Genomic DNA, 23082 nt, shown 5'->3' with positions numbered 1-23082 from the left:
GATTCACCTAACTGGAATGGATATGAGCAATCACTCGAAGAAGAAAAGACGGTTACTCACCTTTGTAACTGTTGTTCTTCGAGATGTGTTGCTCATATCCATTCCACACCCGTCCTCCTTCCCCACTGTCGGAGTAGCCGGCAAGAAGGAACTGAGGAGCGGGCGGGCCGGCAGCGGTATATATCAGGCGCCATGCCAGCGCCACTCTAGGGGGCGACCTGCCGGCCCACCGGAGTTGCTAGGGTAAAAATCTTCCGACGAACGTGCACGTGCAGCGCGCACACCTAACTGGAATGGATATGAGCAACACATCTCGAAGAACAACAGTTACAAAGATGAGTAACCGTCTTTTACAGTACAGTAAGATACAGGTATGAAATAAAAGTAAAGAAAACAAAAGATTTGACAAAAAGAGGCAAAGGATAAAAAGTAAGCTAAGTAAAAAACCGAAAGATGCTTAAATGGTATAGAAAAGATTTAGTTTATACTTTTCTCTACATGTGTAGTCAAAATGTCCAGTATTCTCCCTTTAAAGTACTTTTACATATTTGTCTTCTTTCAGGACACCCACAATGGCAGGAGGCCTTTTTTCAATAGACAGGGATTACTTTCAGGAAATTGGGACATATGATGCTGGAATGGATATTTGGGGAGGAGAAAACCTAGAAATTTCTTTCAGGGTAAGCAGCAATTCCTTTTGCTTTACTTCTTAACTTAGGACAGTTTAGGTTGTATAAATGGTAACATGTTTGCAGTCCTTGTACCTTTAATATCCAAGCACAGATAGCAACTTAATTTTTGTGTAATTTCTCATGTGGACCATTGTAAGTGCTATATTGTCAGTAAAGGAAAATATCAATTATGCTGTCTACAGAGCCATGAGACAAAAATGTTTGGACATCAAATTTTCATTTAAAGAAAAATAAGCATTTGAAAAATAATCAACTAAAATTTGCCAGTTTAGAAGCTCTGTTAGAGTAACTACTTGGAGAGACATCATAAACTAAGCTGACATCAGTGATGTGTGGCTTAACCTTCGAATAAAAGCTAGTATTTCCATTATAAACACTCTTTTTTGGTCATTTACAACTTGATGGTTGCATCCTTTTATGGATGTGGGATCTACCTAGTATTGTCCATATTTCTGAAATATGTTCCATGTTGGGTGACTACCAAATGATAACATTTATCATTCCCTTCTTTGCTTTCAGCCAGAGTGAATGGGGGTTACTGCTAAGATAGCTAAGTTAAACACATCCACAAGAATTTTAAGAGGCTGTCTTTTGGGGCTCAGAGTAAAATTGAAAAGGTCTTCCAGACTAAGTTCAGATAATCTTATCGAGAACAAAAATTTCTGAATCTTGTTACATTTTACAGAGAAATCTAGTAATAAAAACAGGGTGGATTGATTTAAATCAGCAAGCAAGAAACCTGATCTAAATAATCAATTTTAAACTTGTTTTGCATTTGTATATTTTTATCTTTACAAAAGGTTAATTCTTATTGGTTGGCAACCATTTAAACATGTTGATTTGCAGCCAAATGTAACTTTTAATATAAATTTGGTGCTTCTTTTTGCTAAGTAGGATGATGTACTATATCTCTTCACATTTATTTAATTATAGCTTAATATTTATTCAAATTCTTAATTTTTACTGTTTTGTTAGGTTAGAAGAAGGTGAATGACACATTTCTTATTTACTAGACTAATTTTTTACTTGTGATTTGTGTCAAGCTGCATTAGGACCAAGATTAAAAATCTACAAAATCCAGCGTTTTAAAATTATTAGTTAAATAAAACTACCTTGATTGTGCTGGATGCATAAGAAAAAGTTTCTCAAAACATGCTTTGCATTTAAAACTGATCTATAAAACAAAGGAAGTATTATTTGTAGTTAGGAAGCTGAACTGATTTGTTTCTGGTCATTATGTATTTCAGGATTTTAGAACTAGCGGATTTCATCCTCTCAACACCTTTTTTTTTTTTCCTTCATAGATTTGAAGAGGGAAAACAAGCTTTCCTGCTTTTTCAACTCCCAATATGTTTCTCAACTTTGTATGAACTAATTATTGAACTGAACTAGTTGAATAAATTTAAAATTAAGAAAATATTGTCCCCTGCATCAGGAGAAGGTTATTGCTGTCAAAAGCTGGTTTAGCACTGCAGTAAAATCTGGTTCCAGGTGCTAAACGAGTTACTTTCACCAGTTCAGTGTGGCTTGACTTCCTTTAAATCTTCAGCAGCAAACGTGTACTGCTTGGATATTTTATTTAATTTAAATTATTTTAGTAGATATTAGTGAGTTTAGGTCTTAGCATAGGTTGTCATAATTTCACATTTAATTAAAGTTTATTTTTTTTAAAATGTATTTCATTAAAACAAAAACCCAGTTTAAAATTTTTAAAAATCTGATTTTTTTTAAGATTTATTTTTATCCATCATGAATAGAAACTTCTTTTAGACAAAGTAACACCTTTGCTGCTTCCATTTTTCTCTTCTTGCTTCACTCTCTGAGCACTACCATTCATCTCTAGCAGCCCCTGACTGGCATCTCAGTGCTGTTGTGCCTGATGTCACTAAGTCTGCCCCCAGCCACCCCTTAAATTCTCTTCTAGGGAGCAGGACACTAACATTTTTACTTGACTTTTGGGCAACAGAATTTTTTCCAGCTTGAAAAGAGATTAGGTACAAAAACTCTTTAAAAATCGCCTTAATTGTGGCCACTTTGAATTATGCAATGACTGTTCTATAACTTTCAGATTTGGCAGTGCGGGGGCACTTTGGAAATTGTAACCTGTTCACATGTTGGACATGTGTTCCGAAAAGCCACTCCTTATACTTTTCCAGGAGGCACAGGACAGATTATCAACAAAAATAACAGACGACTTGCAGAAGTCTGGATGGATGAGTTTAAGAATTTCTTTTACATCATTTCCCCAGGTGAGCAATTTTTGGTGTAAAATAATTCCATTCGAGAGAGATCTGTGTGTCTTCAAAAGGAAAAATAAAAATAAGTACTTCTAAATAAAAATACTGGTAATTGTGGAGAAAAGGCCTTCCAGTAAAATAAAGATCACTTAAAACAATTTATGTTAAAGGAATGGTCTTGTTTAAAAGAAAAAAAAAATTCTGTTATCCTAACCAAACAGATGTGGGTGTGCCCTGAAGTCCTTTTTACATGCATATGTGAAAGTTAAGAATGAGCTTCAAGTGCACAAAAATAAAAGTGCAATGGAAAGTTGACTTGTGGAAGCGGAGTGCTGGAAGTGTAGCCAAAAGTCCAAATACATCTTATAATATCCTGAAGTATGGCCCATGGCTGCTCTCTCCCTATAACTTCAGGTTGAATAGGTTACAGATGATCAGCTGACATTCATTGCTAATTAAGCAATTTCCTTTCATCTATCAGGAAAGGTAAAAAGCAGTCAATTTTATATTTTTGGTAAATGTATGGAAATTTGTGGAAACTAGACATCTCCTTCAAATTACTGCTTTGGCCCTCCAGAATTACGAATGTTTTACGTTCCTGTCTTAAAGGAATAACTGTTAATTCCAAAGAAAACATTCCTTTTAAGTCTTTCAGATGAATCCTTTTAAAATAAATTAACCTTACAAGTTACAGTATTTTGAATTGACGTTATGCATACAGTGGATTTTCTGGTGCTTTATTTGTAAAAGTAGTTTCTATTTTCTTGGGAAAAACTTGATCAGTTTGCTTGTAATGAAATACTACTTTCTAATAAAGTAGAGTGGTATGCTTTTAGTCAATGACCTTCTTTTGTTAAATGAAGTTAATGCTAAGTGTTCAGCCCACTTCTAATTTTTTTGTACATTTTAACTTTTTCTCGTGTTTCTTAATGTATTCCTTCCTCCCTCTTATCTTAATTCCCCTCAACTTTTCTGCTTTCTTTCTCTGTATATAGCAGCTCTTCCACTGATGCTTAAGATCTGGCCCACAAGAAATCAGCAACAAGGTTGAGGGTGAGGATTCCTGGGGAGAAGCAGACTTGGCTCCCAGAAGAGCACCAGTCGGCCATAAAATCAGCTTTAATTAGTTCCCCATTATCTGTTCCTCTCAACCCCACTGTCCAGTCCCTGTTTTTCTGTGATTTTCTGCCTTGGAGCTAGTAGGACGACAATAGAATTGAGTATTCAAGCTGTTATCATAGTCGTACAGTTAACTCTCAATTTGCAGTTTACTCATCTGGGAGTAAGTAGTTCATCTGTAATGGTAATGGACAATTATTAGTTTTCACAGTATTTAAATTGGGGAGTTGACTTGAAGGCCCAGCAGAGACTGGAGAACTAATCAAAAATGTGAGCATGGTGAGTACAGAAAGGGAAGCCAGTAGGAGCCTTTTCTAAAGTTAAGAGAATAGGAATGCCAGCTAGAGGAGACCTGTTGGAGATTATGGTAAAAGATTAGGATTAGGGAGGTAGTATTGTGGAGGTCACAAGGAGTGAGGGAAGGATTAGTTGTTGGATGAAGGGGTTTTGGAAAGCTTCAGGTATCCAAAATTTGCTTCCTTGTTTTAACCAGTCTTCTGAAGCTTTCAGTCAAAGGTCCACTTATTTGTAACATATCCCAAAATAGGACATATTCAGTTTACCAATATGTACACTGTGATTTCTGACCTCTGGGTGCATACAAGGATGCCAGTCTCTCAGGGTGAGAATCTCATCTGGACCAACACATTACCCATGGAAAAGATGGGCTATGTTAGAAGTTACTAAATGCATTAATCTGCTACTTTAAAAGACTAGTGCTATGCATTACCTTCCATTACCAGTCGCTTACATAAGACAGCAAGGTAGAAAAAATAACTCACTAAATGCAGAAGCTCTGCAGATTTTATTCTAGAGGAAATGTACCTAAACTCAAGAGATGTTTATCAAAAAGGCCCATAAACCAGAGTGGAGTAGCTGAGTCACCCGAACTGCAAGCAACTGAGAATGGACTCTGAACAGAAAAAAAATTCAAATCATCTCATCGTGATTAGACACTTCTGCCTGGATGTGTTCACATCCAGCAAAGACAGGAAAGCCAGAAAATTCTTCACAGGGGAGATCAACCCAAAGCTCCAGAAAATAGTATTGCTCTACTACGTTGCTCACCCAGCAAACTACTGCATACTTTTTTTTCTTTCTTCCAGTTCTGGGAAAAGTAATCAAGAATAGTGAACGCTAAGAAAGAACAGTAATTCTAATAGCTCCAAACATGCCAGAAGGATTTTGCTAGTCACTACTGAAGACCTGATAGAACTAGCACAAAGGCTTTCACTCATATTTACAGAGCAGATCTACTTTCTCATGGGTTTCTGAGTCACACAAATCCAAGCCACCTTAATTTCAAAGTGAAAATCCTAGCCAAAATTTGGATACTCAGCTGTAGTAATAAGAATGTTATTAGAATAAATTGGCCCATCCACCAGCCTGTTCAAAATCTTGATGAGGTCCTTCTGTTGGTACAAATATAAAAAGATTAATTCCAGAAAACACAAGTCCCACTATCCTGGTCGTTTTTATATGAATAATTTGACATGGCTTTTGAACTACGTGCCATTTCTTCACTCTATCACTGTACATTCTTCTAAATCTTATATTATTTTTCAAAAGAAATCAGTAGGCCTGCAGTATGGTCCTTTCAAGACTTTCATTGAGCATTACAGAGCTTGGTCTGTTCTTCTCCATAGATGCTTTATTTAGCAGAAGGTATTTCATTTGGTGGTTCCTGAGAGGAAAATCCTTTATCTGCCTTCTGATTCCTGTCTTTACTGTCCCTCCACACTATTCTCTGTACGTCTTCCTTTATATCATTAGTGATGGACTGGGCAGAGGTCAAGAGTCAGAACAGAAAGTCAGTTACTTGACCCAATGCACTTTGGGTAAGAGGAAATTATTAGTTAATATGTGGGTATTTGTACAGCTTAGAAAGTTCTCATCTAGCATTCCCTGAGAGCCCTGGTCACAAGTCTGGGCTGCCTGATGATGTACTGCATATTAGTAGAACAGGGGGAGAGGTTAGACCTACAGAGGAGATCAGGTGATACATTTTCCATGGCCTCTGATGATTTGGTTTTAGGAAAGCATTTCCTATTCTAAATAAGGATCAGTATAAAAAAATATTATACACACTATAGTTACATGTGATTTCTGAAGCATTTTGTACGCTCTTCTGCTACAGTCAGTGGCCTGTTTCCTAGTGCAGTTCGGCATCCAGGAAAAGACAAGTAAAGCCACTGATGGTTTTTTAGTTTCTCATCTATTGCCTGTTTAATGTAGTCTCTAGTTTGCCGGATACAATATTCAGGGCTGGCTCCAGGCACCAGCTCATCAAGCAGGTGCATGGGGCGGCCAAGGGGAAGGGGCAGCATGTCTGGCTCTTTGGCAGCAGGTCCCTTAGTCCCTCTCGGAGGGAAGGACCTGCCACCGAATTACCGCCAAAGAAGAAAGTGGCACAGTGGAGCTGCCACCGATCGCGGCTTTTCTCTCCTCCGCCCTCTCCTCCCCCTTCCTCCCCCCCCCCCCCCGGCGCTTGGGGTGGCAAAAACCCTGGAGCCGGCCCTGACAGTATTTCTATTAAGTATATCAACCTGAAGAAGAGCTCTGTGTAAGCCTGAAAGCTTCTGTTTCACCAAGAGAAGTTAGTCCCAAAAAAAGACGTCATCCGCCTCCTAGCAATATATGTGATAGTTGTTATGCAAATTCATTGAAATGTTTGTTTTCATGTTAATTACACACAGTTTAAGTTTCATGTTCATAGAGCAATGAGTAAGGACTTAAACATGGTAGATCAAATTTCTCATGGTCTCACCTTTTCTAGAGAAGTTTAGGATGGGAGGAAGTAGTCCTGGAAGTTTACAGTGTTGTTTATTGCATCTAATTGCTTATACTACATCCTGTGCTCTTGTCTAAAATTCGTTGTTTGAAAAACAACTTCTTTTAGGAGAAAAAAATCTCCTTTATAAATAGAAATTATATTTGAGAGATTTAACCAAAAAAAAGAGTGTGATGTTTCAGGACCTTTTTTTGGAAATTGGTGTTTTGTTGACGAATTACTAATTAAACATGCATTAAATTTTCAGTTAGAAATTGCTGAAAGATAACATAATACAAACCTAAACAGAGCTGAATTTCAAGTTAGACTTTTAAGACTAATATTTGTAAAACAACCTGGTCATTTATTCCCCCAGTATTTTTTTTCCCCATGGAGCAAATAAGCAAAAAAGCTTACCTTAGTGTTTTCTATGCTAGGATTGTTCTAATCAAACATTGTTTCCATATTAATAATGGTTTGTTTACTGCCCTCTATTGTCATTAGTGAACTGTTGCCAATTTTGATGGGCTAGGGGTGGGCAGCCTATACAGAAAAAGTAACAAAAAAAGCTAGAAATAAATTGCAAATAAATTTCAGCAAAATTATGTTTGGTGATTCTTTAGACATTTTTATGTAAAATAGTCTGAATTTTTAAGCATGCCAAACCTCTGTTTGCTCTTCACCAAATGAGAATTAAAAAACAGGCTCTGTTTAAAACAACCTGCGTCACAGCATAAATGTAAGGCTACTGCTTCATATGACTTGATTCATAGATGGATTGAAAGGAATTTGCAAAAGATTACAAAAGACAGTCTTCTGTATTATTTATGGAAAATTATTTGCTTTGGAAATGGGTCTTTTCCTAGCTTGAGGTATTGTGCAAATTTCCTCTGTAAGAAGAAAGAAACAAAATGGAAACAACATTTTAAAATGGGACAAAGGAGCACGGTGAAACATTGTGATATAAGTGCAGCAATTTGTACTTATAAATGCTGTCTAACACAATTAAAATGTATGTTCAGTGATTCATTCTATTTTAGTTTGTTTTTCTACTACTATTCTGAGTCATGGTTAATTTCAAGTATGCAAATATATTGATAAATTGAAATGGATTTAAAAGGTCACTGCTTATCGTTGTGCTCCTCAAACACCCAGAATGCATTTCCCCATTGAAAACCATCAACAAATAACGTGTCCCTGGTGTCACTAACAGAAATCTTTCTCCAAACTCATATGTGCGCAGTCTTGAAGGAAAACATTGTACATACTGTACCATTTACCTTTTAGTTTACCTGGATGTCTAATGGTTGCTCAACGACTGTCTCTCTCCTTTAGTCACATACAGACTATAGGCAATTTGGTTTGCTCACATTATGAGAATTTGAAGATTAACCTATAATTATGGATTATTTTGTTATGGATTATTTTGATGTTTTGAGTATTTTTGCAGCTTTCCTATTTTTTTTATCTTTTGTTCCCCTACAGGTTTTAACATAATTGCCTTTATTTTTGTCTGCGTTTGGGTTTTTGTCTTTTTCAGCTAAAAAAAGCTAAATCAGGCATTTACAATGGTTGAGCCCACAGCTTGTTGGAACTTTCTTTGTGAACACTGGCATTCTATTCTGCATAGGTTTTTGGTTTTTATACCACAGTCCTCATTGAAGTACCTGAGCACATTGTAATAGTGCTTTAAGCAATGTGATTACATATTAGTCACGTATTGTGTTCTCATCCTGTCCCCAGAGGCAGAAGCATGTGGAGTAGTGGAGTGTCTTGTTTTGGTAGGTGTTTTTTGGTTAAATCTTTCTGTTGCAATGTGTTTATGTTAGGGAAGGCAAGGTCAAAGAAATGTGCCTTGCACTTTTGAGCAGAAAGTGATGAGGTTTGTGATAGTTCTTCTTTCCTGAGGGAGTTCATTCCACAGTCTGACTGCCTCTGAAAAAGGTTGTGTCTTGAACAGACGATCTTTACTCTTATTGTTGAGTTTCACTGTGCCAGAGGAGCTCTATCTTGGAGCTTTAAAAGGTCTTTTAGGTACTGAGCCTAGGTCATAGAATGATTTGAGACCTTAAACTTGATTCAGATTCAATGGGAAGCCACTGTAGAAAGTGAAGGACAGATATTATGTGGTCACAGTAGCCTGTGTGGCTGGGGAGATGCAGCAGAGTTTTTAACTAGTTGCAGTTTCCCAGTTGCTGAAGCATAACTTGTGGCTGTAGTGGTGAGAGCGCTCAGTTTCACTGAAATGAATCCAACAGTACTCCTAGACCAAGGGTTCTCAAACTGGGAGTCGGAACCGCTCAGGGGGTTGCAAGGTTATTACATGGGGGGTCACGAGCTGTCAACGTCCACCCCAAACCCCGCTTTGCATCCAGCATTTTATAATGGTGTTAAATATATAAAAAGTGTTTTTAATTTATAAGGGGACTGGGGGTCACAGTCAGAGGCTTGCTATGTGAAAGAGGTCACCAGTACAAAAATTTGAGAACTACTGTCTTAGACTACAGACTGAATTGACCAGTTGTGGATATGAACATGCAGTCCAAGGAGACTGCAACATGACTGCAAGCTCCTCAAAATATTTCCCTCTATGACACCAGTATCAACTCTGTTTTGCTCAGACTCAGCCAAGTATACTTCATCCGTGAGCTGATTTCATGCAAGCACTGGGCCGTGTTGGTGGTGGTAGTGTGGTAGTTATATGGTGAAGGATAGGTAGAGCTGTGTGCTGTCTGCATATTGCTGGCATTTGAGTCCATGTTGTCTAACCAGCTCATCCAGTGGTTGCATGTAGATGTTGGAAAAATACTGGAGTGAGAAAATTGATCCTTTTGGAACCTCGCAAGTGAGGGGACTAATGGTGGAGGTTGCAATTTCTCATCACTATTCTTAAGGTTTATCCCTCCTAGAAGGACTTATACCATTATAGCTCATTGCCCTGGACTCCGGCCACCACTTAGGTGAGACAGCGATGTCTCATGGTCACTAATATCAAATGCTGCACAGAGGTCTAGGAACGTGAGAATGGATATTTGTCCTCTGTTCATTGACAAGAGGAGATCATCCAATGTCACTAAAGCAATTTCAGTTCTTCAGGTGATTGCACATGTCCATTCCACTTCAGGTGTGTGTGCACCCACTGCACCAGTCGGAGATTTTTTCCCTTAGCAGTACCTGTAGGAGCTGCGCATGCACCTTCCACTGCTTCATACTGCTGCATGATGGCATAAAGGGAGGAGCCCTCAGTTGCTTCTTAGGGCTCATGATAAATAGTTGGGGAACACTGACTTGCTTCTGCAAGATTCTCCCTTTTCAAGGAATTTATCTTTTTTTCTTGTAAACAGTTAATTAGTGGTATTCATTAGTATTAGTATAAGTTTTTTTTTCTTATCAGAGGTTGTCAACTCTGGCAGCTGGGCCGTTGAGACACCCAATATTGTGCCAGCTATTTTGATGCAACAACAGCACCAGAAATATCTCTGTGCTGGACTCTTCAATGGCCTATGAGACAAGCCAGCTGGGTTCCAGTGGAACTTCAAGCCCTGGCTGCTTATTTACATCAGAGTCATGATCAACCCTTAGTACCGTGGGGCACTAGATCTTCTGCACATCCAGTGCTTTCTTGACTGGTGCAGTCCAGGGTTGAACACATCATGCTGTTCCTGCTGCTCAGGTCTCTAGAACACTCCTGGACCTTGACACACCACGACCATGATCAGGCAACTCTGGGTCTGAAGTACAGTATTATGCCTCTTGCTCATGGGATAGACAATGACAATGTCCTTTGCCTTCATCAAGGGAATTCCGTTAACAGTACCCACCAGTTTTCTAGAGGAAGGGATCATTGGAGTAGTTGTGGCTGGGATCCTGTGCCATACCCATGACCTTACTGAAACCTGTGGGACATGCCTCCCACTTCCAGGTCCTCCCCAATTCCTCAGCCTTTCAGATCTCCTAGCACAGGGGTTCCCAAACTGTATTGTGTACCCCTGGAGGTATGCAAGACATCTAACATAAGACCATTAATGGCTATTAGCCAAGATAGGTAAGGAATTGTATCCCTAGCATGTTTGTCAGAGGGTGGAGATGTATGGCAGGAGAGAGATCACTTGATCGTTACCTGTTAGGTTCACTTCCTCTTGGGCACCTGGCATTGATCACTGTTGGTAGACAGGATACTGGGCTGGATGGACCTTTGGTCTGACCCAGTATGGCCGTTCTTGTCTATGAAATCATCATGGCAAATATCCTCTCTGCCGTCAAGAGCTAAGAGAACCGAGACACGGTACCATGTCCCTTCTCAAGGCTTATCATGTTTTTATACTCATCCTTTGCCAGGTTCCTTAATTGTCTTGGCAGTGAATGAAAGAGCAGGTCAGTGACCCTCTTCTACCTAAAAGGACAAAGACTCAGATAAATTAGATCATTTTGGTAGGAAATATTTATCCCACATTTGGTGTACAATTCACTAATCAGCAAACCTTATTGGCAGGATACAACTTCTCACTGTGGGCCAATATGCTAAAGTTCTCAGACAAGTTGGCAGAGGATGCCAGACAGGAATTCCAGGCAGTGTTAGATGAAGGCAGTCTGATGGCTTGGACTTCTCTGCGAATATCCTTAAATGGGGCAGATTCAGCATCCAGAGTCATGGCATCTGCTGTATGTGTGTGCAGATGTTTGATGTTAGTCCACTGGTCTCCCACAATAGAGTTCCAGCAGATGATCCAAGATCCTCCATTTCAGTGGTTCTACACTCTTGTACAAGATGGATAAGATGCTCCACAGTCTCAAAGATTTGAAGACCATTTAAAATCATTCGGAATTTTGCTCCTTTCTCTTAAACAAATCAATTCCTCCCTCAGTCTCTGCCGAGATGCCTGTCTTTCCCACCAAGGCAACCTGACCACTCTAGCAAATGAGGAAAAAGCCCCAGGAGAAGACCATCGTGTCCTCAGTTTTCTTCTTTGGGGGGGGGGGGTGTTATTCAAGACAGACTGGAAATCCCAGTCTGTTTGCCTGCCTTGTCAAGGACAGACCAGTTTCTCCATCCCCTATTTTTTCCAATAGGTTATCCAATTTCCTCTGTCCTCTTCCAAGAAGTACAGTCTCTTCTCCATTTGGGAACTATAGAAGAGGCCATGTCTCTTCAGTGAGAGTAGGGTTTCTGTTCACGCTACTTCCTGATTCCAAAGGCAAAAGGAGGCTTCAGGCCCATTCCATGACCCATCCTCCTTCTTATTATCAGTGTCTGTCTGGTGGGTCTGGGATGATTCTGCCCTTTATACCAATGTGCCGAGATTACCGTGGTACCGCAAGGCAGCAAAGGATGCAGATATAATGCCCCGATGGATACCGCTAAGGGAAAAATCTCCAACACTGGGTGTGCACACACCTGAAGTGGAATGGACATATGTAACGTCTGAAAGAACAGCAGTGACAGCACAGGTTAGTAACCATTTTTTCCCATGTTTTGACCTAGATCCTGATTGTGCAGTGTTTAGGATGTTGGCCTCTGTTAGGTGTGTGTAGTCTGCCTTTGGTTAGCTTCTGTATGCGCTTACTCAGGAGTTACAGGTATGACACTGGGTTGATAGTTGGCTGTGCCTGAAATCTCCAGAGTGGGTTTCTTCAGTGTTGATCAGACTGTTGTATGTTTGAAGGAGGAAGGGACATTTCTTTCTCTGAATCGGGTGGTGAGTATTTAAAACCACTTGGACAAATATCACAATTGTACACCATTGAATGTGATTTTTTAAAAAATTTTTCTTCATGGTTATAACTTGAATTCTTATTATCATTTAGTAATGTGACAGAGTTGTAATAGCATTTTTCCAAAGGTCAGTAATAACCGATTCTGTGCATGAATCAATGTAGAATACTCTAAAGTTGCAAGAGACTCATTCCTTTGTCTTGAGACATAATGACAAATAAATGCTTCGTCCATCAGCTACTTTTTTCCAACTGAAAGGTGAGGAACTCTATACTTCAGCTATGTTTTATGTCATACTTGTTCATCAAGGAAGCCTTTTCTTTTATTTGTTCACCTTGATTTATGAAAAAATATTGAAATTGATTAGAAAAGGCTCCTTTTGGTTCCTTGCAAGTATTTTAGAGTTTTATGCTGGTGGGGTGTGATAGTGTCTTCATCCCATTCCAGCAAACTGAGAAACAGCAAGTACTGACAATACACCAGGTTTTATTCCAAATTCTTTTTCTCCAAGGATGATGATTTTTCAGGCTATATCTTCGCGCCCATAATTTGGGAATTCACTACAAGGCAAGCTTACCACAAATATTTGTCCCCACATCTTTACTCCCATCTTGGTACAACCCTTCTATACATTTTGGGTGAGCACAAACTCTTAGTAATCTTTTGTAGGGGAGAAAATTATTAATCCTTATTTCTTGTTCTCAGAACATACAGCTATACTCCTCCACCCCCTTTCAAGTTGGGGAATATTTTTTCATGTTTAAACTTTTATGAATCTTTATTCAGCTATGATATCACTCATTGCTATAAGTGGGTAGCTATGCAGCTCTTTATGGTGAGTTAGTTTAATGACTCAATATTCCAAAGCTAGCATACTGTAACTCAGTCGCACAAGAACAGGAATGCCAGTGATGATGGTTCTTCTATTATAATTATCTTAAAAGAACATGGATTACAAAAACCTACATTTTCTTACTTTTATATGAAAATGTGGTCTCCATAAAACAAAATTGTCAGACTCCCAATCTGTAAGCCAGACCTGGTCCATTTGATGTATTTATATGGTCCATATGGCGTATATAGTTTGTGTAGAAATCAAAGTTTTCATTTGTTTTTTAAAAAGTACATTTCTAGCCTGTATGCTGTTGTGGAAAAGAGTGAAACTATGAACAGTTTGAGTGTAAATTGTTGCAGTTTTTGAGAGTTGCAAAATCCCCTGTTTCCATTAATGTCATTGAGGTATTAACTTTAGTGCCTAATTATGATATTTTAAATGTCAGCATTAATTATTTAATTGCTGATCATTTTAGCAAATGGGATGGGAAGGACTGAGATTCAAGTGCACATGTGAGAAGGTTTCTGAAGGAAGGGAAGTATCCAAGAAAGAAAGAGAGATTCAAAGACCACGAAATGGGGGAGGGAGGGAAAGAGGGGTAAGAAACAGGGTAGAAATAATGGCAGTCCTAGATATTAGCAGACTTCCTATCTAACGATCATGAATGCAACAATAAGGTACTGAACAAATAATAACTAGAAGATTAGTTATATAAGGTCCATATTCTACCCTAGTTCTTTGTGCAGACCTCTCATAGACTCAAGTGAGAGTTATACTATGGTTGGAGAACATAATATGTGGTCCCAAATTTATAGCCTGGCCAACAGAACTTCATTAAAAGTGGCATTCTGCCTTCAACATAGAAAGACCCAGATGTATATTATGTAAGAATTATCCTGCAAGTTAGATGGTGATAATGATTAAAGGTTTCATCTTTTTCTTCCCTGTTAGCTGAGTCAGTGATTTGTATGTAAATTGTTCCATCATATACCAATAAGGAATTGTCATATATCATACAGATTCAGTGGCTTAGCCTTTCCTGTGCTTAGAAAAAAAGGTACAAGCAGTAGTCTCTACTGTGTGACTTCCTCCAGCTGAACAAGCATTTTTTTCAAAAAGTACACTATATTAGAAAAAAAATTCCTGTCTGCCTTTGCCATAGAGATATATTCAGCTGGCTTGTTACGGACAAAGAATATTTGAAGCATATAACATGTATTGATGACATTTGCATTATCCTATTAAAATTCAACAGTTTAAAATTCACTAGCAAACACTATGAAATAAAGCATTTTTCTCTACAGGAGTTACTAAGGTAGATTATGGAGACATATCATCACGCCTTGGGCTAAGACATAAACTGCAATGCAAGCCTTTCTCGTGGTACCTGGAGAACGTGTATCCTGATTCCCAAATTCCACGCCATTATTTCTCTTTGGGGGAGGTAAGGATTATTTTTAATTACATACTTTGAATTTTCCTTTTTGTAAGGGATATCACACCATAACATCCAATTTTTGAGATCTCATTTGAATAGTAAAGCTGAAGTCAGTGTCTCCAGCATCAAAGTGCAATATCTCACAGTTCCATGTCTTTCATCTGTAAAATGGTATATTTGACGTGAATAGTTTGGTGAAATATTACCAAGTGGTTGACCCACAATGTCAAAGGTTGGGATTTCTTGTCCCTATTTACAGCAGTACTAAATTAGCGTGGAAGAGCTTTGTAGACAATCTTTTAGACACTAGTGCATATTTTATTTATTCAGTTTCATTGATATGTGCATGGTGCTTTACAAACAGTTAAAACTAACAAGGAGCTTAGGACTTGTCTACATGGCACACTTGTGCAACAGCTGAGATGTAAATTCTGATGCGCCCCAGTGTGTCATATTGTCAGTGTGGATCCTGATGGCGTGCATGCTAAAACATTTAGTATGTGCCATCAGGATCCACACAGACAGTGCATGACACATTGGTGCCCATTACACCCTGGTGTGCACTCGTGTACAGAGTAGACAAGGCTGTAGTTGCATTAGACAGAAATCATCAAGGGATTACAAATAACAAAGCATGAAAAAAGAAGTTCTTCGAAGGCTTTCTCATGTCCATTCCGTGTTAGGTATGTGCACACTGCATGCACTGTTGCTGGAGATTTTTGCCTCAATGGTATCTGTTGGGCTGGCTCTAACGTCCTCTGGAGACAGGTACTTATGCGTCGGCATAAGGGACACCACCAGTCCCACACCCTCTCAGTTGCTTCTTTCTGCCTGTGACAGTTGCTGGAACGACCATTCTTGCTATGTCAGGGCTTTTGTTAGTGTTAGTGTATATAGTGGTGTAAATAGTTCTTATCACTGAAGGACTTATTCGCCCCAAGAGCCTTGGGCTTCAAGCCTTGTGCCTCCAGTGGCAAACCTATGCCAGTGAGTGACTCACGCTCCAGCCAGTTGAAGTATCAGGGGGAAACTCACATGAGGGACAAGTACTAGATCTGCCAGGACTTCCGGCCCGGCACTAAAAAGCATAGACACATTAAGCTGAAGGCTATCTTCATGGATGCCTCCCTCAGACGAGTCTTAGAGCCTAGTCACTCCATTGGTGTGAAGTTTCATCTGGCACCATTCACAGTCTCCGGTGCCAAGGAAGAAGCATAAGAAGCAGCACACCAAGAGGGTGCTCACCAGTGCAAAAGAGAGACAAGCAGAGAGAAGACAGCAGAGACCCCTGCACCAGGCCACTCATCCTTGCACAGGCCAGTGATGGCACCGTTGACCCCGCCTAGAGCATTGAGTCCAGTGGGGGACCCTCCACCAACACCCGGAAGCCACTGTGGTGCCTGTGGTCTGACGATTCTTCTTCGAGTGCTTGGTCATATCAATTCCAATTAGGTGTGCATGCGCCATGTGCACAATCGCCGGAATATTTTTACCCTAGCAACACACGGTGGGTCAGCTCAAGTGCCCCCTGGAGTGTCGCCTTTACGGTGCTGGATATATAGCCCAGCTGACCCAGCACCCTCTCAGTTCCTTCTTACCGTTTGTGACAGTTGTTGGAACTGTGGAGCGTGGCTTAGCTGAACTCCACTTCCCTAGCTTATAGTGTAGCACTCGTTTATAGTTTTAAATAGTTGTAAAAGTAGTTGTTGTTAGTTCTTTAGTAGTATTGGTTTTTTATTGTAAATAGTTGTTGGGGGTAAGGGGCTCCTCCCTTTCCCTCCCTCCCAGTTCCCAGGCTGATGCCTAGGTCTCCGGGTTTCAAACCGTGCTCGGCCTGCCTTAAACCAGTGCCTACAGGAGACCCCCACAACTCCTATTTGAAGTGCTTGAGGGAATCCCATCAGTCTGATAAGTGCTGCATTTGCAAGGCATTCAAGCCACAGACTAAAAAGGAGCGGGACTTTCACTTGAAGCATCTCCTTATGGAAGTGGCACTTAGCCCTATGTCCTCAGCTCCACGCCATCAGTTCGAAGCACACCTGCAGCACCGGAAGGTTGAGCACCGCATCCAGACACCGGCAAAGACTCCCTGCACTGAACATCTCCAGCACTTCTACCAGTGTGGCGTTGCTCACTGTCTCTGGGACCAAAGAAGCAGCATAAACAACCTGCTGCTCCCTTACAGTTGCTGGCACCACCTGTGCCTCCCTCGGAGCCGCGTCCCTGTTGGACTGTCCCGCGAAGGCACCAACCCCAGTACCCATGACTCCGGCACCACAAGGGCCATCAAGTCCAGTACACGTAAGCTCCTGGTGCGTACCGTGGTCGAGCTCAGGCTGCCATCCACTCCGGAGACTTTCTCCGTGGCATGCAACCTGATTGCACTCACCGAGCTAAGCCCTTCGTAACCTTTGGTGCCGCCGGTACAGGCTGTTCCCCCAAAAGGAAAGCCCTCCGTGTTGTGTCCTCCGTCACAGAGTGACACAGGACAGCACCGATCCCAGTCCGAATCCTAGTCACGGTCCTGATCCAGATGCTGGTTGCGTTCATGGCACTGCTCGTAGTCCCACCACCGATCACCATCTTGGCGCTGATCGCACTCGCGGCGCCACTCCACCTCACAAAGATCTTCTTCCTGGTACGGTCGATACCAGTCCAGATCCCAGCACCGATCTCGATGCTAGTCCGGGTACCAATCTTCTCGGAGTCAATCCCAGCACCGTTCCGTTCATAGATCTTCGTTGAGGTCCAGATCTGCCTCCCAGTACCGATATGACCATCGGTCCCGATCAGGACTGCGGTACCACCTAGACCCCATCTCCACAGCACGGGGTGGTACCACATTACAAGGCGACCCAGCATACACGCTCGGCTCCACCTTGCCCATCCCATCACATCTCAAGGTCATTCCAGGCAGAAAGTGGCTCCCATGTCCAGGACCAAGATGCGGACAGTGCTAGCCAATGGCACGATGAGGGACAGTACCCTGGTCAGGGACCTTCACAATGGTCCTTTTGGACCCTTTGGGTATACCATCAGGCACAAGGTGTCCCCTTGGGGGCTTCTCGCTCTGCCTCTCAAAGCCCCTGGTACCTGAGGCCACTGTGAGCCGCCCTCCCCTGGGTGGTTCGGAGGCGATGGCTCTGCCCTCAGCTCAGGTCCATGCCCTCAGCGTGGTGGACCTAGGGCAGCCGGAACTTTCCCAGGACCCGTTAGTCCCAGGTGTTTCCTCCTCCTCTTTGCCCGACAAGACGGTGGCGGGTACATCCTCCTCTGGCCCCCCACCTATAGACCTCTGTGCACACCAGGAGTTGCTCTGCAGGATGGCACAAAACATGAGCCTCCAGGTGGAGGAGGTGGTGGAGGTCGAGGATCCTGTAGTGGACATTCTCTCGGCCAACACTCCAACCAGAATAGCCTTGCTCTTTATCCGGACTGTTCAGGCTAATGCCACTACAATCTGGCAATCTCCAGCCTCTATTCCTCCGACTGCCAAAGGGGTGGAGAGGAAGTATTTGGTCCTCTACAAGGACTACAAATACTTTTATATTCATCCTCAGCCGTACTCCCTTGTTGTACAGTCAATTAACGGAGAGGGAAGGACACAGCCAACAAGCTCCCATTCCTAAATCCAAGGACGCTAGACTTCTGGATTTTTTCGGGCACAAAATTTATTCTACTGGCAGTTTGCAGCTCAGGGTGGCTAACCAGAAGGCCCTCTTGAGCTGCTACAATTATAATATCTGGAACTCAGTGCAAAAGTTCAAAGAGCTTATTCCTCAGGAGTCTAGAGAGGAGTTTGGGGCCTTACTAGAGGAGGGCAAGAAGGTAACCAGAACATCCTTGCAAGCCTCAATAGATGGTACAGACTCGGCAGCTAGGATTCTAGCCTCGGGCATAGCTATGCCCCACATCTCGTGGCTACAGGTCTCCAGTCTCTCACCGGAACTCCAGCAGGCTATTCATGACCTACGCTTTGATGGCCTTGGTCTGTTTTTGGACAAGATGGACTCCAGACATCAGAGTCTGAAGGACAACCGGGCCATCGTGTGTTCACTGGGCATGCGTCACCCGGTGACGCAACATAGGCTCTTCCGACCTCAACCCCAGCGCACCTACCCTAATCCCTGGCCAAGACAGGATTTCTCTAGAAGACGTGGCCGGGGTGGTAGGCGGAGACAGTCTGGTCCTCAGACGGCCATAACGAGCCCTCCACCCCCTCCCCAAACCATCGGCAGGGTCCAAACAAAATTTTTGAAGATGCGCCCTAGGGCGGAGCACCAGTCTCCTTCCAGGATCCTTCCTCGCCTTTCAACAACCACCTCTCCTATTTCCTCCCTGCATGGTCCTGTATAACATCAGACCGCTGGGTCCTACATACGGTGGAAATTGGATACCGCCTTCAATTTGGTCCTCCACCACCCACCCTCCCTCCACATCCCTGTTCAGGGACCCCTCTAACGAGCAACTCCTTCTACAGGAGGTGCAAACACTCTCAACTATTGGAGCTATAGAGGAGGTTCCAAGGGAAATTAGGGGCATGGGGTTTTACTCACGTTATTTTCTAGTTCCTAAGACACAGTGCGGGCTACGGACCATCCTGGACCTGCGCAGACTCAACAAATTCATGGTAAGGTTGAAGTTCTGCATGGTTTCCCTGAGGACCATTATGCCTTCCCTGGATCCTGGAGACTGGTATGCAGCTGTCGACCTGAAGGACGCGTACTTCCACATAGTGATTTGCCCACCACACAGGCGTTTCCTTCGCTTTGTGGTCAGCCAACAGCATTTCCAATTTACCATCTTTCCCTTCAACCTATCCACGGCACCAAGGGTCTTTAGAAAGTGTATGGCTGTCGTAGCTGCATCACTTCGTCGACATTGGATCCAAGTGTTTCCGTACCTCAACAAGTGGCTCATTCGGGGTCACTCCAAGGACAAGGTACAATCTCATCTTTGGTTTGCCGTGAGCTTGCTCAGACAGCTGGGCCTGCTGCTCAAGATCGAAAAGTCCACTTTGGAGCCGACCCAACGAATAGACTTCATTGGAGCAGTCCTATATTCAAGACTCGCCTGTGGGTGCCTACTGCACGCCTGCTTCCAGTCCATGGCGAGCATTATCTATGACCTCCAAAGCTTCCAGACCTCAACAGCACAGACGTGCCTCAGTCTCCAGGGACACATGGCGTCTTGCACCTTCGTGACCAAACATGCCAGACTGCATCTCCGTCCACTTCAGGCCTAGCTTTCAACTATATACCTCCCAGGCCAGGACAACATGGGCACAGTGGTCACAGTACTGCAGGAAGTCTTAGCCTCCCTGGTCTGGTGGCCGAACCCCTACTCGATATGCGAAGGGGTACCATTTGCTGCCCCGCAGCCCTCCCTAGTCCTAACCACTCCATTCATCTCAAGGCATCACATCTCCTGGGAACCCGGAACGTGCTGGCAGATCACCTGAGCAGATGCTTTTTCTCTCACTACAAGTGGTCCCTCACTACAAGAGGTCACCAAATTAATCTTCCAAAGGTGGGGGCCTCTTGGTGCACCTGCAAAACAGGAAGTATCAGTTTTTTTAGCTGCGTGGACACAGCCTGGGCTCCCTCTCTGAAACTTTCCTATTCTCATGGGCAGACTGCCTATTTTACGCCTATCCCCCAAACCCCTTGGCTCACAAGGTCCTCCTAAAGATTAAACAAGACAAGGCAAGAATTATTCTGATAGCCCCAACATGTCCACAACTGCATTGGTCCAGCAAGCTCCTGGATCTCTCTGTGGTAACTCGACTCTTGCTCCCATTTTGCCCAGACCTAATTTCACAAGTTTATGGCTGGTTGCTTCATTTAAACCTTGCCTCCCTGCATCTGTCTACATGGGTGCTGCGTGGCTGAATCCTAAAAAACAGGCCAACTCAGAACAGTTTCGACAGATCTTGTTAGGCAGTAGGAGGCCTTCCACCAGGGCTACCTACTTGGCCAAATGGAAGCATTTCTCTTGGGTTTCTGAATATGCACTCTCTGCATCTCGATCTTCCCTTCAGTCTGTCTTGACTGACTGTTTGCTTCACTTAAGGCAGCAAGGCCTGGCCCTCTTATCTGTTAAAGTGAACTTAGCAGCCATCTGAGCCTTCCATCCCACAGTGAACAGCAGGTCAGGGTTTTCCCACAAGATGACAGTTTGGTTTCTCAAGAGGCTGGAGGGGTTATGTTCTCAGGTCCGCAAGCCACACACCCCCCCCCCCCCCCCGTTGGGACTTAAAACTTGATTCTGTCAAAGCTCACGGGGTCCCTCCCTTGATCTGTTAGCTTCATGCCCCCTGCTACTTCTGTCTTGGAAGGTTTCCTTCCTAGTGGTGGTCACCTTGGCCGAAAGGGTCTCTGAAATCAAGACCCTTATATCAGAACTGGCCTATGCAGTATTTTTTCAAGGACAAGATTCAACTGTGCCCCCATCCGGCCTTCCTGCCGAAAGTGGTATCACAATTCCAAAACAACTAGGACGTTTTCCTGCCAGTCCTCTTTCTGAAACCTCACAAGAACTCTGAGGAATGACAGCTTTACCCATTGGATTCCTAGGCATGCCCTTGCCTCTTATCGAGAGGACTAAATCTTTCCGCAAATCCACATAGCTTTTTGTGGCAATAGCGGAGAGGATAATAGGGCTACCTGCGTTAGCCCAGAGGATCTCGTCCTGGATTAACCTCCTGTGTCTGGGCTTGCTATGAACAGGTGAAGTTTCTGCCTCTAGCGACCTTAACTGCTCTTTCCCAGGCCACATCAGCAGTGTTCCTCCTAATGAAGACCTCTACAGATCCACAACCTGGTCGTCGATGCATACCGTTGCATCCCACTTTGCCATCAACCAACAGTCCTGAGACGACACCAGTTTTGGAAGAGCAGTGTTGCAGTCAGCATGTCCATGAACTTTGAGCCTATCTCCTGGGATACAGCTTGTGAGTAGCCTAATATGGAATGGAAATGAGCAAGCACTCAAAGGAGCGGGGGGGAAAGGTTGCTAACCTTTCATAATGGCTGTTCTTTGAGATGTGTTGCTCATGTCCATTCCATGAGCCACCCTCCTACCACAAGAAGTCTGGTTAACTCCAACAGTGAAAGTCGGGCACGGGGGGCAGCACATAAGTACATGGGTCCAGAGGGTGCTAGAGCCGGCCCAACAGAAAAATCTCTGGCAACAGCGCACAGGGCATGCACACACCTAAAATGGAATGGAGATGAGCAACACCTCTTGAAGAACAATAGTTACAAAAGGTTAGTAACCGTTTTTTAATGCAGCGAGACAATGGTTGCAACAGTGAAAGAGTAGGAAATACGTTTATTGTTAGACATGTATAGAAATGCAGGAATGGTCATTCCAGATCAGATTAGTGGTTCATCTAATCCACTCTTCTGTCTGAGTGTGACCAGTGCCAGGTACTTCCAAGGAAAGTGCAAGAAACCTTGTAATTGACAATTAAGGAGTAACTTGCCATAAGTAAGGTGGAGTTTCCTCTGAACACTATAAACAAGTAGTGCTTTAGTACTCTAGTGCGTAATAATTTACATCCTTTCTTTGAAAAAGAAATATTTTCATCCTATGTAACAAGAATATCTATGATCACTTTATCTATACAAATATCTAATCCTTTTTTTAAAAATTTACTAGGTTCTTGGCTTCTATTGTATCTAGTGACCAAGTCCCATGGCTAATTATGCTTTACAAATTCAAAACAAATTTCAATTTTAAATGTTACATCTTTCAATTTCGTTGACTATCTCCTTGTTTTTATATTATGAGACAAAGGACATATAGGACATCCCAGTTCACCTTCCATAGTGCCAACCGTGGTTTTGTATACCTCTTATTTCCTCTCTAAACTAAACAGACAAATCTCTTTTATCTAGGGGGGTTATCTTTTGTGCCTCTGATTTTTGTAAGTTATCTCTGAATCTCCGTATTTCATCTATGTCTCTTGAGGTAGAGTGACCGGAACGAAACATAGTATCTAGAGAATGTACATTTGATTGACAAAATAGCATTTTATTTTTTCTCCATCTTTTATACAGTCTCATACGTAGTTTGAATTTTTGACTGCTTGTGCACACTTGAGTAAGAGTTTTTTGTTGAAGTAACCACGATGATGTCTAGGTCTCTTTCCCGAGTATTTACAGTTACTTTAAAACCTAGGAATTTGTGTGAGTAGTTCAAATTATTCATTGCAGCATGAATAGCTAACAAGTCTTGTGCCGCTCCATATAATATTTCTCAGAAATTAGACACT

At 42.4% G+C, this 23082-nt stretch overlaps 1 protein-coding gene and 1 long non-coding RNA gene across 6 annotated transcripts in view; both read left to right on the top strand.

The window, feature by feature from the left end:
• The window catches only part of LOC127043770 (uncharacterized), a 421859-nt gene that overhangs the window by 170893 nt on the left and 227884 nt on the right, over window positions 1–23082 (top strand). The window lies entirely within an intron of this gene.
• GALNT1 (polypeptide N-acetylgalactosaminyltransferase 1) overlaps window positions 1–23082 on the top strand; it is a 206742-nt gene that overhangs the window by 159861 nt on the left and 23799 nt on the right. For all 5 annotated transcript variants that reach the window (XM_050937728.1, XM_050937730.1, XM_050937729.1 and 2 more), the window contains 3 exons: window positions 563–680; window positions 2761–2941; window positions 14671–14810. In XM_050937728.1, the coding sequence (XP_050793685.1) occupies window positions 563–680; window positions 2761–2941; window positions 14671–14810 (439 nt within the window). The remainder of the gene's footprint in view (window positions 1–562; window positions 681–2760; window positions 2942–14670; window positions 14811–23082) is intronic.

The sequence above is a fragment of the Gopherus flavomarginatus genome, chromosome 2 (genome assembly GCF_025201925.1).
Source record: "Gopherus flavomarginatus isolate rGopFla2 chromosome 2, rGopFla2.mat.asm, whole genome shotgun sequence".
In the NCBI taxonomy this organism is placed as follows: domain Eukaryota; kingdom Metazoa; phylum Chordata; order Testudines; family Testudinidae; genus Gopherus; species Gopherus flavomarginatus.
This window is presented reverse-complemented; position numbering and strand designations above follow the sequence as displayed.